The 14,060-nt window shown below is 33.6% G+C and overlaps 2 protein-coding genes across 2 annotated transcripts; both read right to left on the bottom strand.

The window, feature by feature from the left end:
- Positions 1 to 1,987: 1,987 nt before the first annotated feature.
- Positions 1,988 to 6,543, bottom strand: LOC107062034 (pollen receptor-like kinase 4). The gene is made up of 3 exons (XM_015312223.1): positions 6,317 to 6,543; positions 2,776 to 5,074; positions 1,988 to 2,178 (listed from the first exon to the last, which is right to left on the bottom strand). Exons 2-3 carry the CDS (start codon positions 3,431 to 3,433, stop codon positions 2,126 to 2,128), a joined length of 711 nt encoding a protein of 236 aa, XP_015167709.1. The 5' UTR covers positions 3,434 to 5,074; positions 6,317 to 6,543; the 3' UTR covers positions 1,988 to 2,125.
- A 123-nt stretch (positions 6,544 to 6,666) lies between these two features.
- LOC102580095 (trihelix transcription factor ASR3) lies at positions 6,667 to 13,115 on the bottom strand. The gene is made up of 2 exons (XM_006355137.2): positions 12,529 to 13,115; positions 6,667 to 7,324 (listed from the first exon to the last, which is right to left on the bottom strand). The coding sequence occupies exons 1-2, from the start codon at positions 12,974 to 12,976 to the stop codon at positions 6,825 to 6,827; spliced, it is 948 nt and encodes a 315-aa protein (XP_006355199.1). The 5' UTR covers positions 12,977 to 13,115; the 3' UTR covers positions 6,667 to 6,824.
- Positions 13,116 to 14,060: the final 945 nt, after the last annotated feature.

Here is a 14,060-nt window from a genome sequence, read left to right as displayed (position 1 = left end):
TAATTACCAACATTTGTGGACTATAATCTTTATTGGCAATTCATAATTCTAAGTTTCAAATTTGAAATAATATATTATAAGATAAAAACTATGAAAAAGTATAAGAAATATTTAAAAATTATATCAAAATAAATATTTTTATGTATAAAATAAAATTTTAAAATTATATATATAATGTCGGGTTGGTTTGGTCTCGGGTTGTTTTTTTTTAGTTAAAACCAAACCAACCCAAATATAGTCGGGTTTTTTTTTCAAAACCAAACCACTAATCGGATTTTTTTTTTGTTTTGCGATTTGGTTCGATTTTGTACACCCTTGTATTAGCCAGCTATTTTAGTATAACTTGTTTGCCAGTTTCCATGTATAATGTTCATATAGTTTGTACTGGTTGGGTTGTGGGGTGGGGGTTGACTAATGGGGGATTGGAGGGAGGGGAATTTCCTTCTTGCAAAAATAATACTTGGTTTGTTTTAGTTATTTATTCCGTTTTAATTTGTTTGTCATATTTTGACTTGATATAGAGCTTTAAGACTAAAACACTTTCGAATGTTGTGGTCATAAAGTAAAGAAATATCAAATGTATTAAAATGTCTTTTAATATTATAATTTTAAACATATCAGGTTGAAAGTTAGAATTAAGGAGTTGCTAAAAAACAGTAAGAAACAGTTTGTTTTAAAACGAATTTAAAAGGAAAGTAAAATAAAAATTTGAAACGGAGGAAGTACTTTTGGACCGTCACTTTTTATTTTTATCATAAGTTTTTTTCAAATATTTTACAGATATGCTGATTATTAAAGATTTTATATCTAAATTCACATTAAACATTAGTTACTTTGACATTTGTACTTAAAATCAAATCAAACAAATTGAAACGGAAGAAGTATTTAATAAGCAAAAATGAATTTATTGATTATTACCTTTCTTATTTGGATATGACTTACTCCATATCGAAACAGTATAAACAATTTTTGCACAATCAATGAAATTTAGTATGCATAAAAGGTAACTTGTGTTATTTTATGAGTTTCTAGTATTACTTCTCAAGCATAGATATCATTAATTACTTTTTAGGTGATACGATGGTCTAAGGAAAAAGATTTTGTTATCAATATATAGAAGTTAAATATTTTATATATTCTAATTTATGTGTCATGCGTTTTTTAGATTTTTAGATTTAAGCTCGAATTACTTTTTTTCCTTTTTCGCTCTTTCTTTGTGTGATTATTTTTTCAAGAACTATAGTGGGTGAGATAGGGTGGTGGCTAATTCGGCCATGGGATGATCAATGAGTGAGAGTTGGGGTATTGAATTTGGATGAAGCTCTATTGGCTTTATAATTAATTTTTTATTTTCTTATTACAACCATTGATATATTTTCTTTCAACTTTTTCTTGTTAATTAGGAAGGCCAAACACCAAATGACAAATGTTGCAAAGTCTATAATTTTTACTTGAACAGTATTGATTTGACACACTCCTTAAGAAATAATAAATAGTAAAATGATAATTTTACTATATCTTTCTTTGAATATAATAAATTTAATTTTTTAAAATGTACCTATAATTATTAATAATAAGGGTAAATTAGAATTTAAGTCATAAATTATCTCTTAACTTTTTAAATTGAATAAGTAAAAATAAAGATTTATTTTTAGTATAGAAATAAGTAAAAGTAGTAAGGGAGTAAGTACTATAGTTCAATGTTAAAAAGATAAAAGCGTGTTTTTAAAAAAAATGGAGTGTGTAACTTCTCATTTTAATTCTGTGATAAATAAAATAATGTCTTGAATTTTTCTACAGTTAAATTTGGCAAGTAATTGTCAATTGGTGAAAACTTGTTGGGGTTCTAAACTTGATTACAATTCAGAGTGAATTAGATTTGATTATAACATGGTAAATATTTCTCAATCGCATGTTTACATTAAACAAAGTAATATAATCTTACTAATTAAAAATTAATATCAGACAAACACATATATCTTGCCTTCGTAATTCCATTATTCAATGACTAGGAAAACAAAATAACATATACTTTGTATTTTCCATAACTCAACTACATTTCAACAACTTATTTTTTTTAAGATAACTGTGGTACCAACTTTCGCACGCCTTTATTTCCTTTCTTCTACTTTGAAGGTGGACATGGTGGCATCGGCTTCCCACATAGGCCCAAATTTCCTGTTTCATCCACACAAAAAGTGAACACAATAAATTTGTTTTATATGTATGTTTATTTTAACTAAAATTAAAAAGTATTTGGAGCATATGCATGCTCATAATTTCTATGCATTCTAAAAATACTTTGTTCTAAGGCGATTTAGGAATTTAAATAAATGAATTCAACGTTATATTTAAGTTCCCACCACTAGTAAAAACCATTACACTTTTAAAAGTATATGATCCAAATTTACTATTTGTTACTCCCTTCGTCGGAATTTATGGGAAGGAATTCAGAATACCAGGATTAAAACACTTAACTTTGAGTTTTGACTATGAATTCGAGTATACATTCTTCAAAAAATTTGAAGTAAAATTTATTTATTTGGAGACTATTCAAAAAGTACAAGTTAGCATAGCTAATGATTCAAAATCCCCGCAAATAGTACCACCTCACATAAAATGGAATGAAAACAAAATTGTAATAATTTTTCACAATGATTATATATATTGCGTGTAAAAACGGTGGATTCAGTTAAACCCATTGATTATATGCTTCTTTTTTCAAAGAAACCTATAAAATATAACCAAGAACATTTTTCTTCAAGGAATACTGACCTTCAAATGAGCTTGCACTTTGGCTGCTAAGTTGAGGTGGTATTGGACCTTCAAGTCTATTATTTGCAACGTTTACTCGTAAATCCTGTTGAGCAAATGCCGGTATTCTACCATCAAACTGATTATCTTGTACCTGCAGCTCAACAAGTTTTGGAATTCCCAATAACGACGTTGGAATCTTGCCAGTAAAGTCATTATTCGCCATTAAAATCTTCCTCATGAACAACATTCCTGTGAAAATATCATCTGGCAACTCACCAGAGAAATGGTTATTTGAAAAGAACAAACTTCTCAGTCCTGTAAGTTTGCTCACGTTCGGAAATGACCCTTCAAAGTTATTGTTCATAACACTCATAGTACGTAAAGAAGTTAATTGGGAAAGTGTGTGGATATCGAGATTCCCTGATAATCCCATGGATTCAAGACGGAGACCGAAGAATTCTCCGTTGAAGCAAAGCAATCCGCTCCAATTCGAAACGCTGCCATTGCAAAGCTGCACCAAGGGATCCCAGTTGCTAAGTGAGGTGGTGTTTGTGAGTGAAGACTTGAACTTGAGGAGGAGAATGGCTTCAGGTTCTTGGCTGGAAGATGAAGTTGTCAGACAAGTTAATATGAGGAGAGTGATCGCTAACGGATGGTTTCTTGCTGAAGAAGCCATCGTTGTTGAATCACATTAGATGTGGTTAAATAAGAGAGAGAGAATATGATGGTGTTCGAAGATGAAAAATGAGTATATAAAGAGAGAGACAATATATTTGCTTGCCAGTTTGATCTTATTCATACAATTTGGCATCATCCAAGCGGAGAAAATAGAGTTAACTCAACCCCGAAAACTAACTTATAGACAAAAAAATGTTCAATAGACATAAGGACAAAACAAACACATCGTTCAGGCCTGTCAACTGGAGAGTGAACAATGTAATCAAAGCCCAACATTGGGGAACACAATATATAACAATTACTAACAAGGATAGATTGGCTCTGATTCTATATAAAAACAAGAATTGGAGAAGAAAATATATGTAGTATCTTCCTCTACAGATCTAATTATGTGTCCATATATAATATATTGTAATAAAAGAAAATAATACATACACAGAGACTCCTATATACAGTTTAACTCCTAATAATTTACTATTTACTATTTAACTATCCCTCAATTAAGAGTTTCCAAAAGGTCTTGCCTAAATTCATTTACCCCTTTCAGCTTTCCCTTGTTAAGATGAATCCCAAATGGAAGAGCCACAAAAACAAGGAAAATTGGGCATTTCTTATATGTTTTTTTATCTTTGGTTTTCTGATAACAAACACAATTATTAACTTAACAAGTTAAAGGATTGCACTATGCATTACTTTGTTAGTATGAAGGCAAAACATTCATATTGACAAAAATTGAAAAGTGCAGACTGCAGACCATTAGACATTAGCTGCATAGTGACCAACACAGTGAAAAAATTCTTTGTTAATCTCGACAACTTGTTAATGACATGAAGAGAACAAAAATATAATCATGTGATAAACGGCTATTTCTTTCTTGTTTAATGAATGGTGCAGCAACAGCTGGGCTCAGACTAAAGTTACTGATAAAGAAAAAGTACTTTCGGCAGTTTGGGAGGTCGATAACTAGTAGTTGAGATTGTTAGCATATATTTCATTTTAATGATGACAACATCTAATAACTAAACAATATAGGATCAAAGAATAAGGACGCACACTGCCCAGAAAAGGAAATCATCCCCAGACGACTGGACAGCGCAAGCATAAAGAAAAAGACACAATCCTAGAAGATAGTCAAAGCAGTTGTAGTCAGCAACCAACAATCAAGGGAAGCAGAAATGTGAAAGTCAGCAACCTTGTAACAATCAAGGAAATCAGAAATGCACAGCATCAGCAGAAGGAGAGAAATCAGCAATCAACAATTGATGCATATGGTGATCCGAACCGGGATAAAATTCTCTAGCTCTATACTTTGGTTTTATTAATTATCTATTATTTCTTTACTATTACTAACCTGCAGCCACGTCGAGAGTCAGCTATCCGATCACAAAAAAAATTCAATTCAAACCCCCTTGGGTTTCAGAGATTGTCCGCTAAAAAAGACTAATACAAAATTTAAATTTGAAAGGTATTGTACGGCAAAGAACTGTTGCAATAGAGATATTGTAACAAGAAACCTGATCCGTAGCTTCTCTAAAGTATGTAACTTGAACCATTATGGCACCAATTCCATGTCTACTCAGGGCAATGCGTTCTCCCGTCAGCAGTCCATAGAGCAAGTCTAAGGTCGAATTTAGTAACACTGATGGAAGAAACAAATGGTTGGTAAATTTTTCATGTTCACACTAACATTATAGGTGTGAAAGATATTACTCCCTCTGTCCAACAATACTTGTCCACTATTGATTTTGCACACTTCTTAAGAAACTATAAATAGAACGGTAATTTTACTATATCACCCTTTGATTATAATAAATACAATGAGTATAATGGACATTGTTGGACATCCCAAAATAGTATAATGGACATTGTTGGACATCCCAAAATAGTATAATGGACATTGTTGGACATCCCAAAATAGTATAATGGACATTGTTGGACATCCCAAAATAGTATAATGGACATTGTTGGACATCCCAAAATAGTATAATGGACATTGTTGGACATCCCAAAATAGTATAATGGACATTGTTGGACAGCGGGAATATTTGAAAGACTTAAATGAATAACCAATCAATTTTACTTTTGCATATTACATGATCAATTCTCACTTAGACGCTCATCCAAAATTTATAGAAAACTATGCAAGTTTAGCTTCAAGAGAAAATGTAGGGTTCTTAATACTGTGGGATCACACTGGGTATGTGGTTGTTGTTGAAACAGATGACTAAACAACATAATTGTTTGTTTTATGTAGTTAGTATTTATTCCCGTCGTTTCAATTTATCTGTCTTAGATGAATACAAAGTTTAAGAGCATAAAGAAAACTTGACTCTTGAAGTCTTGAGCTAAATGTATGTTTAACATACCAAAATAGCCGTTTCAATTTGTGGAATTAAACATGTCATTTCTACAACAGTGTCATCAAGGATAAAATGAGAATGTTGGGAGTTAAGAACTTACTGATATAGAAAGAGACATTTTTTCTTAAATAAAGAAAGTAAGACACATAAATTAATACATAAGGGAGTACTGTATATATACTTTAGAAAGCATGTCCGATACATACCGTGGAAACTAGCTACTCTGTTTCTTTTTATATTAGCACTTCTCTTCTTTTTAGTTTGTTCCAAAAAGAATATAGTAACACATTTCTCTTTGTCCAAAATATAGTAACACATTTCTATATTTGGAAATTCATTAAATTTAAACTTCTCTTTTGACCCTTAATAACCTGCTCTTAATAGTTATAGAAATGTTATTTGCACATTTAAGATCACAAGTACCAATTGCTCTGTGTAAAGAGATATTTTTTTACTTTCTTAACTTCAGTCCAGTCAAACAACATATAAAATGAAAGGGAGGGTATTTGACAAGTACAAACCTCTCTGTCCTTCAAAGTCTATACCAGCAATCTTCATCTTCTAACATTGCAGCTTCTTTATATTTGTGAGCTTTGTATCAGTTTGACAACTTTTAATTGGACCTGTCAGATAAACTACGACAAGGAATTAAAGTGCAGAGACCATATTCTAGTTTCTTTTTGCTGATACTCCTTTTACCTTCAACTGCAACCAGAAGACCACTGAAATTGAGAGGACATGGTGAGAGGGTGATACAGCTATGTTTAACAATCGATGAACACAGAAATTGATGAAGGCAAACTGGGGGGGAGGGGGTACAGCACCCTGTCGTGTCTCTAATGCAATAAAAGAACACCTTGCATTTCTTGCATCATAGAGAAAATTTAACCATTTCAAAACTTCCTGTGATCCTTGACAATCCTGGTTACCTCATCATTACATTGACAAAGATCTAAGTAAAAGCATGTGATGATTAGTCGTCACATTACAAAGCATGCCATAATTGAAAATTTAAACTATTAAGGTTAGTTATTTTTTGTGAATTGCATCACAAAGCTGAATAAGGGTGTCGGAAATTTTTCCGAGGCAATCGATAAGTTGGTTGCCTTGACTTCTGATCAAATGAACGCGACCAACATCAAAATTGTTCAAATCAGCAAGACTGCAATCTCTATCATCCATTGTATTTCCTTCAGTTATTGCAGTGATCATTTCTGCATTTTCTCTAAGAGTTGCAGCCATCATTTCTTCTGGATTAACATTAAACTGCTCAGCCTTTACCTTACTAACCATGCTAAGGTTTGGAAGTTCAGTCATTTCCTCCGGACTGGATGTCTCGCGCTTTATTTCTAAACTTGAATTATCATACCTTGGGGCTTCCAAATTTGCATCTATGCTAGCTTCATGCTTTATCCCCATCTTGGATTGCTCATACTTCCTGTTTTCATTTAAGATGCGTCTCCATGGATTCAATCTTTCCTCCATTTTGTACCTTTTTGTCTTCGTCCTTCGCCGTTGCCTTTTAGGACCTATGGTACAAGAATGTTAACACATTTAGAAGATAGCCAATGTCGTACACAAGATTTTTTGTAGGCAGTAGCGATATTTGAAAAAATAAACAAATGAAAATTGATATAACATTAAATTAATAAAAAACTATTTAAAGTGTAATAATAAAACATAAATCAAGTAAATTACTACACAAATTGAATTCTAGTTCAACTAGTCTATTTTATCCTCATTTGACTAGGAATTGGAGGTTGGAGATTCAAAACTCCTTAACAACATTTACGTTTATCACAGGCAAAAGTTACTGAAAAGGCCCAAAAATCAAACACAAAACTGCGCTTGCTGAGGTTTGAACTTGGGAGCACCACTGCACTAGCCATGTGCCAAACCAAGGAAGCTCATTTTTCAAGCAGTGTCATTTATGTTATTTCTAGTTATATTCTGTTCTTTTCAGATTATTTATATATATATAATACAAAAAATTATAAGTCAACAAAGCAGTGTCGGTTGACACCCCCTTGACATAGGGTGGGTCCGCCCCTGAAGATAGCGAAAAGTCAATTTTCTTTTCAAGAGATTGCTTTTCTTTCTAAATTCTTCTTTATCTTTGGTATATACTTGCACTATATAACAAACCATGACTACACTACAAAGTTTGTTTTATAGAGTGCAGGATGGACAGTTGTGCTAATTAATTCTAGAATGCTACTCCCTCCGTTTCAAAAAGAATGCCTAGTTTGACTTGGAACGGAGTTTAAGAAAAGAAAGAAGACTTTTTAATCTTGTGGTTCTAAATGAAAGTTATGTCAAATGTACCAAAATACCCTTTAATCGTGTGGCCTTAAACATGCCACGTGAAAGTTGAAGTTAAAGTGTTACCAAAAAAGGAAATGGGTCATTCTTTTTTAAAGAGACTAAAAAGGAAACTAGGTCATTATTTTTGAAACGGAGGGAGTATAATAATGATGAAGATCTGCAGTCATTAACTTCGGCAAATGACAAGATTCACCAAGTCATTTTGCACTAAATCAGGCAGCAGATCCCAGAAGATAAAATTACAAGTTCATATGCTCACTTAAATGAAGAAGGGAAAAAGAGAGCAAAGAACCATATTCATGGCTGGTTAACTGAATGCCGATTAAAAAAAAAAACTGAATGCTGACATTTGCATTCCAAGGAATCAACCCCTTCCCCTTATTAATGGAGGAGAGCTTGGTGGCATACTTAAAACGCTTACCCGAAATAAGATACATTTTATCCTTATGACCTAATCAATGTTTTAAAAAGTGGAGGTGCAAGAGGCCCAAGTTGTGCGGACTCTTCACTTTCGATGCCGCACCCGTGACTGATTCTCCAATAATACACTGCTTTTGGAGAATCGGACACCCACCCATGGAATTTTTTGAAGAGTCGAGCAACATAGCAAGATGCGCAAGGCCAACCACTTTACTTTACATTGTATGAGGCGTAGTTCCCAAGCATTTTACTTTACACTGTAGCAGATGCCTGCTGTGCAAAAAGAACAAACATGAAACTGATCACTTATTTCTGCACTATAGCTTTGCGACTAAGATATAGAACCTATTCTTTAATCTCTTCAAAGTCAATTGGGTTATGCTGAGAACAATTAAACAACTGCCACACTGCTGGACTGGAAAGGGCATAGGGAAGGGAAAGCGGAAGATATGGCAGACCTTTCCTGCGTGTGTTTGGTGGCTGATTGGAAGGAGAGGAACCAAAGATGTTTTGAGATTAAATATGAGAATATATACACTGTAATACAGATGTATTTCCCTTTTAGATATTTGGTTTAAACTAGAAGATGTCAATACAATAGATAGGATGATAGAATTTCTCAGCTCCCTACAGTAATTGTAAAGGAGCTGCTCTGTATGTAATTTTTGGCACAATCTTTGTGCTTCATTTATACAAAATTAAGTTCCCAAGATGTGGGACATAAGCCCAATGAATATTTAACATATTTATATACTTTTGATAAGGTAATGCTGATATTGTTTTTGTTGTTGTTGCTTGTAAACATAAATTACAAAAGTAAGTTTAAATTACATAAATGTTTTAGAAAATTCCAAAAAAAATTAGAACGTACAAGGAAATATAATATAAATTTCCTATTATAAGATGAAATTATAACCATTTTCTTGTCAAGGCAAAATAACTGCAACCGTATAAAATCATTCTTCATCAAAATACTGAATTTTGGTCAAACATTTTAACGTATTATTTGTACAAAAGTTGAACGTCCGACATTAGTTTTTAAGTGAAAAGAAAATCTTATGAACAAATTGTACAATAAAGATGAGCCTCCATTAATTAGTTTCTTCATCTCTTAAGAGCCAATTAGTTATTTTTCCCAAACACCAACGAATAGCCCATTAGAGTTGGATAAGTTAAGACCAAAATGTTTTTTCTCGTTTCTTTGTAAAATCTCTCAACTTCAATCTCAAGGTCGCTGCTTCTACATTTGGTTTCTCTCTGTCCATTGGCTCTTGAAGCCGCTGTTACCACCAGTCATTCCAGTCGTCTCACCTACAGCACACTTTTGCGATCACTAATCCAATCAGTCACGTTCTTCACACCTATATTCTTTTACAATCAACTAGATAAGGTTGTATATTTTGAAGGAAAAAAATAACCTAATCTAGTTGCTCGTAAACGAAATATAGTTGTGAAGAATAGGTTGTATTTCATTACTATTTTCTTTCTAAACTGGGTCATTGATAATGTTTACTTGGGCAATTCCTTTTATGGATTTTTCTCCTTCTCTTCCAAAAGGTCTAATTTAGATGTGGATTTTGTAATTGCAAGGATTCAGCAAGGTACGCTCCTCTCCAACAAGGGGCTAGGTGAGTCTTGGAATATGCTCAAACCTTTGGAGCACAACTAATGTATCCACTTCCCAATCATTTAGGTTTCTTTTGAACGGGAAGTTCCATACCTGTGTTGACCATGCTCCTTCTACTGTTTTCTCTTTACATAGAACCAGGCCATAGATGTTTGGAGAGAGATTTTCCAAACAAGAATTAGCAAGTCATTAGCCCTCCCAGAAAGGTGTTCTGCAACCATTAACTAACCTAGTGGAGGTGTGAGCCTTCATCAGAAGCCAAAGTGTTCTTATGGATCTCAACAAAGGGAGTTTACTTCCTTTGTTATCCCCCATCATATCTAGCTCTTATTATGCCTACCCAATAAGCTTGAGGTTACTGAGAATATCTCCACAGTCCACAGCAACTTCAATTTGAGTGCTTAACTCTGCCATTTCAAATTCCTGATGCCTAACCCACCTTGTTTCTTCCCATGCATCACCTTGCACCATTTAACTAAATGGAACCCCTTATCCTCCTCCTTTCCATTCCGCACAAAAATCCCTCCTAATCTTATCAATCCTCTGTATAACCCTATCTGGACTGGGGAATAAAGACATCATATATATTGGCAGAGCATCAAGCACTGAACTAATGAGAGTGACCCTGCCCCTCAAGATAAGTATTGAGCCTTCCACCCTATCAGTTTCCTTTCACACTTCTAAATTACCAAATTTCACATTCCCTTAGAATTTGATTTGGCTTAGAATTGAATCAACTTTTTGACTCTATAAACCTTTTAAGTTATAATTAAAAAATCTCCACACACATCAATCAATCAATTGTGACTCAATCCCAAACTCTATGAGGTTTGCTATACAAATCCTCAGTACTCATCAACAATACTCACATAGTGGAACTGTGTAAGAACTCTTAAAAAGAACCAGATGCTAGACCAATGGTGGCAGGTTGAATCAAACAGAAGTTTTTCCTAACATTATTCAACATATATAAGAAAAAAAAGATGATTAAATAAATCTTTCCCTTGGGTAGTAAAAATCACAGAGTATCAGGTATGTCAAGACTCAAGAATACTACTCCACTAATCCCTGTCATCTTTTGTTACGTTGCAGGTCAGCCAGTCTAACCGATGAGAGGTTTTTGTTCCCATTCATATTTCAGTAGCTGGTCTAACTTCTTTTCAGCCTTACTTTAGCCAAGTGCCTCATTATTTTCTTAACTTCAATCCTTTCACCAACAAAAATCTATCAATAACAGAGCCTAGTATCGTTGACTCTGGCATCTCCCCTCATTCTTAGATGACGATTTTACCTCTATATTGATCATATAGTGTTGGAAAAATCCTTACAGACAAATTTGCCACAAATTTCCACATTCCGTCTGAAAAGTTCACAGGCATCATAAATGGAGAGTTCTTATCCCTCCACTTTAAGCTCTCAATTCCTTTGTATTTCAGTTATCATATCATTGATCAAGTTTAAGATAATCAAATTCTAGGCTTAAGTTTGTCTTTGACCACATTTTACACCATTTAGTGACATCAAAAAGGTTATTCAGAGTGAAAAATCGTCAAACAGATCAAAAAATTTAATGGATATTTAGTGGGAGAAACTTTATCCAGTTTTATTACCATCTTTGTTTGGTAAAAAAATATTCTGCTTTTCAATATCCTTTGATCTAATAATCTCTTAATCTAGACGGTGTATGCACCAAGGGGTGCTAAGAGCAAACTCGATCCAAATTCTGTTTGCTCTTGAAAATATTTCTCCCAACGTACTTAATAAATTACTACTTTACTGAGGCATGCATATATGATAAGTGTTTGTTATAAACTGATTTGTCCTAGTACAATATCCTAGACACCCAACATATGGAAATTCAAGTTCTTAATCTAGTTTGTCTATAAATTTACAAAACAAGAGCTAGTGAAATCCTGATTAATATCACACATTTATTGAACAAATTATTCACACTGCAGTATGAACTCAAATCCCGACTAAATCATCAAATAAGATTGAATCAAATTGAATCCAATCTTAAATTTCCAAACAGGGTCATCAATTATCGGCACAAAGTTCTCTTTAATGATCTATACTAAGACTTAACCAGAGGACTCTTCTAAACAAAAGCACACCCTTCATAATTTTTTCAACAAGATTGAACCTGAGGAAATGGGGAAGGCAGAGGAACTAAAAGTGCCTTGCTAATAGAAGCAAACAGCTATTCTTTTCTAAAGAGAAGATACAATAGAGTCATTTTGAGACACAAGAAATCCATATAAATTCCATAATGTTTTTGATACTTGCTAAAGTTGCATGTCATATTTCTGATAAACAACAAATTCATGCTACTTCAAAAGTTGATTAGAACGGAGGCAGTACCAATTTCCAAGAAAGCATTATTTCCTTGAACCTGCTGTGCTTCCGGGTCGGTATCCGGGTCAGTTTCAGCACCGCCGCCATCCTCACCCTCTAAACTCAAATACCTAGCAATCGCATTAAACAACTCGAAATCGAACTGCTCCGGCAGATCCAATTCCCTCTTCCTCTCCTCATCGAACGAATCCCAATAGGCCGATTCCCAGGGCTTCACTTTATTGTACTGTTCCAACATAGATTCCCACCTCCGTTTACACTGATTCAAACTCCGATTCACGCCCAGTGAGTTGCAATTGTGCACGGTCGACTGCCATTTCTGGAAAGAGGCTAGGGTATTGCCGCATTCAATTTGAGTTGCTTTCATTTCGTTCACAAGGGTGACTGACTCATGTAATGTCCAGTCAGGCGCCGCCTGTGAACGCGTCCGTAGTGAACCGCCGCTCCTTTCCATTTTTGACGCCCACTTTTTCTGAATCTAATGCCTGACGCTCAACATAGCTGCTGGAATTGGGAAGAAGAGCAGTATGAAGAAGAAGTTATATGATCTAATGGGAACTTGTGCTCAATTTGTTTGCTTGCTACACTAATATGGAGTATTTACACCCTTTGACAGTGGCACACTCCGACGTTCGGGTTCGAAAAATAAAAGTATAAACATGTAAATAAGCTTTTAAAAATGGGAATTTTGAATTTTTTTGGGTTTAAAATCACATTTTTAGCACGTTTTTTAAAGTAAAAAAAAACACTAAAAATAATGAAAAACAGAACTGAAAATTAAAAAAAAAAACACTTTCATTGAAATTCGAACTAGTGACTCACAACTTAATTTTTGGGGGACTTGCCACTGCGCCATCAGCTTCTCTTTGTTATTTAGAGGGTTCAAAATATATATATCTATAGAAATACAAAAAATTACTTTATATATACAGTGTAATTTTTTGCCGAGGGGGTTCGGGTGAACCCCTGGAGACCACGTGGGTCCGCCATGCCCTTGGGGGTGGCCTTGTTGTAGGTCTCGAGTTTGAAATTTGTTGGTCAAAAGCAAGGATTTGCTTTCTGGATCGAACTTGATTTACTTAATGTGGATTATTATTTATGTAATTCGCAAGTTATTGCGCACATCCAAAAAATAGCAATAGCAAATTTCCCATAAAAAAGTTTTATATTTCGATTAACTCTCAAATAAAACGATTCCATAAGGGCTAGGGAGTGAATGGTAAATCAACCTAAAAACAATTTATTTTATTTTAATTTTAAAATTTTGAAAATAAATTTATAAAAGAATTTGATATTATTATTAACATGTCTATTTAAAGATTTTTATAAAGATTAACAATTTTTTTAATTTCATCCCTTCAATGCTACTATCACTATCCACATTACTAGTCACCCAACCGTAGCCGCTATTTTTCATTATCAATTATCATCATCATTGTTAATAATAATTATTTACTATCATCATTATCATAATAATTACTATTATTAACCATTGATCATCCCATAACACCATCATTTATCACGACCATCCCAATTAA

The sequence above is a fragment of the Solanum tuberosum genome, unplaced genomic scaffold (assembly GCF_000226075.1).
Source record: "Solanum tuberosum cultivar DM 1-3 516 R44 unplaced genomic scaffold, SolTub_3.0 scf00191, whole genome shotgun sequence".
Taxonomy (NCBI): Eukaryota; Viridiplantae; Streptophyta; class Magnoliopsida; order Solanales; family Solanaceae; genus Solanum; species Solanum tuberosum.
This window is presented reverse-complemented; position numbering and strand designations above follow the sequence as displayed.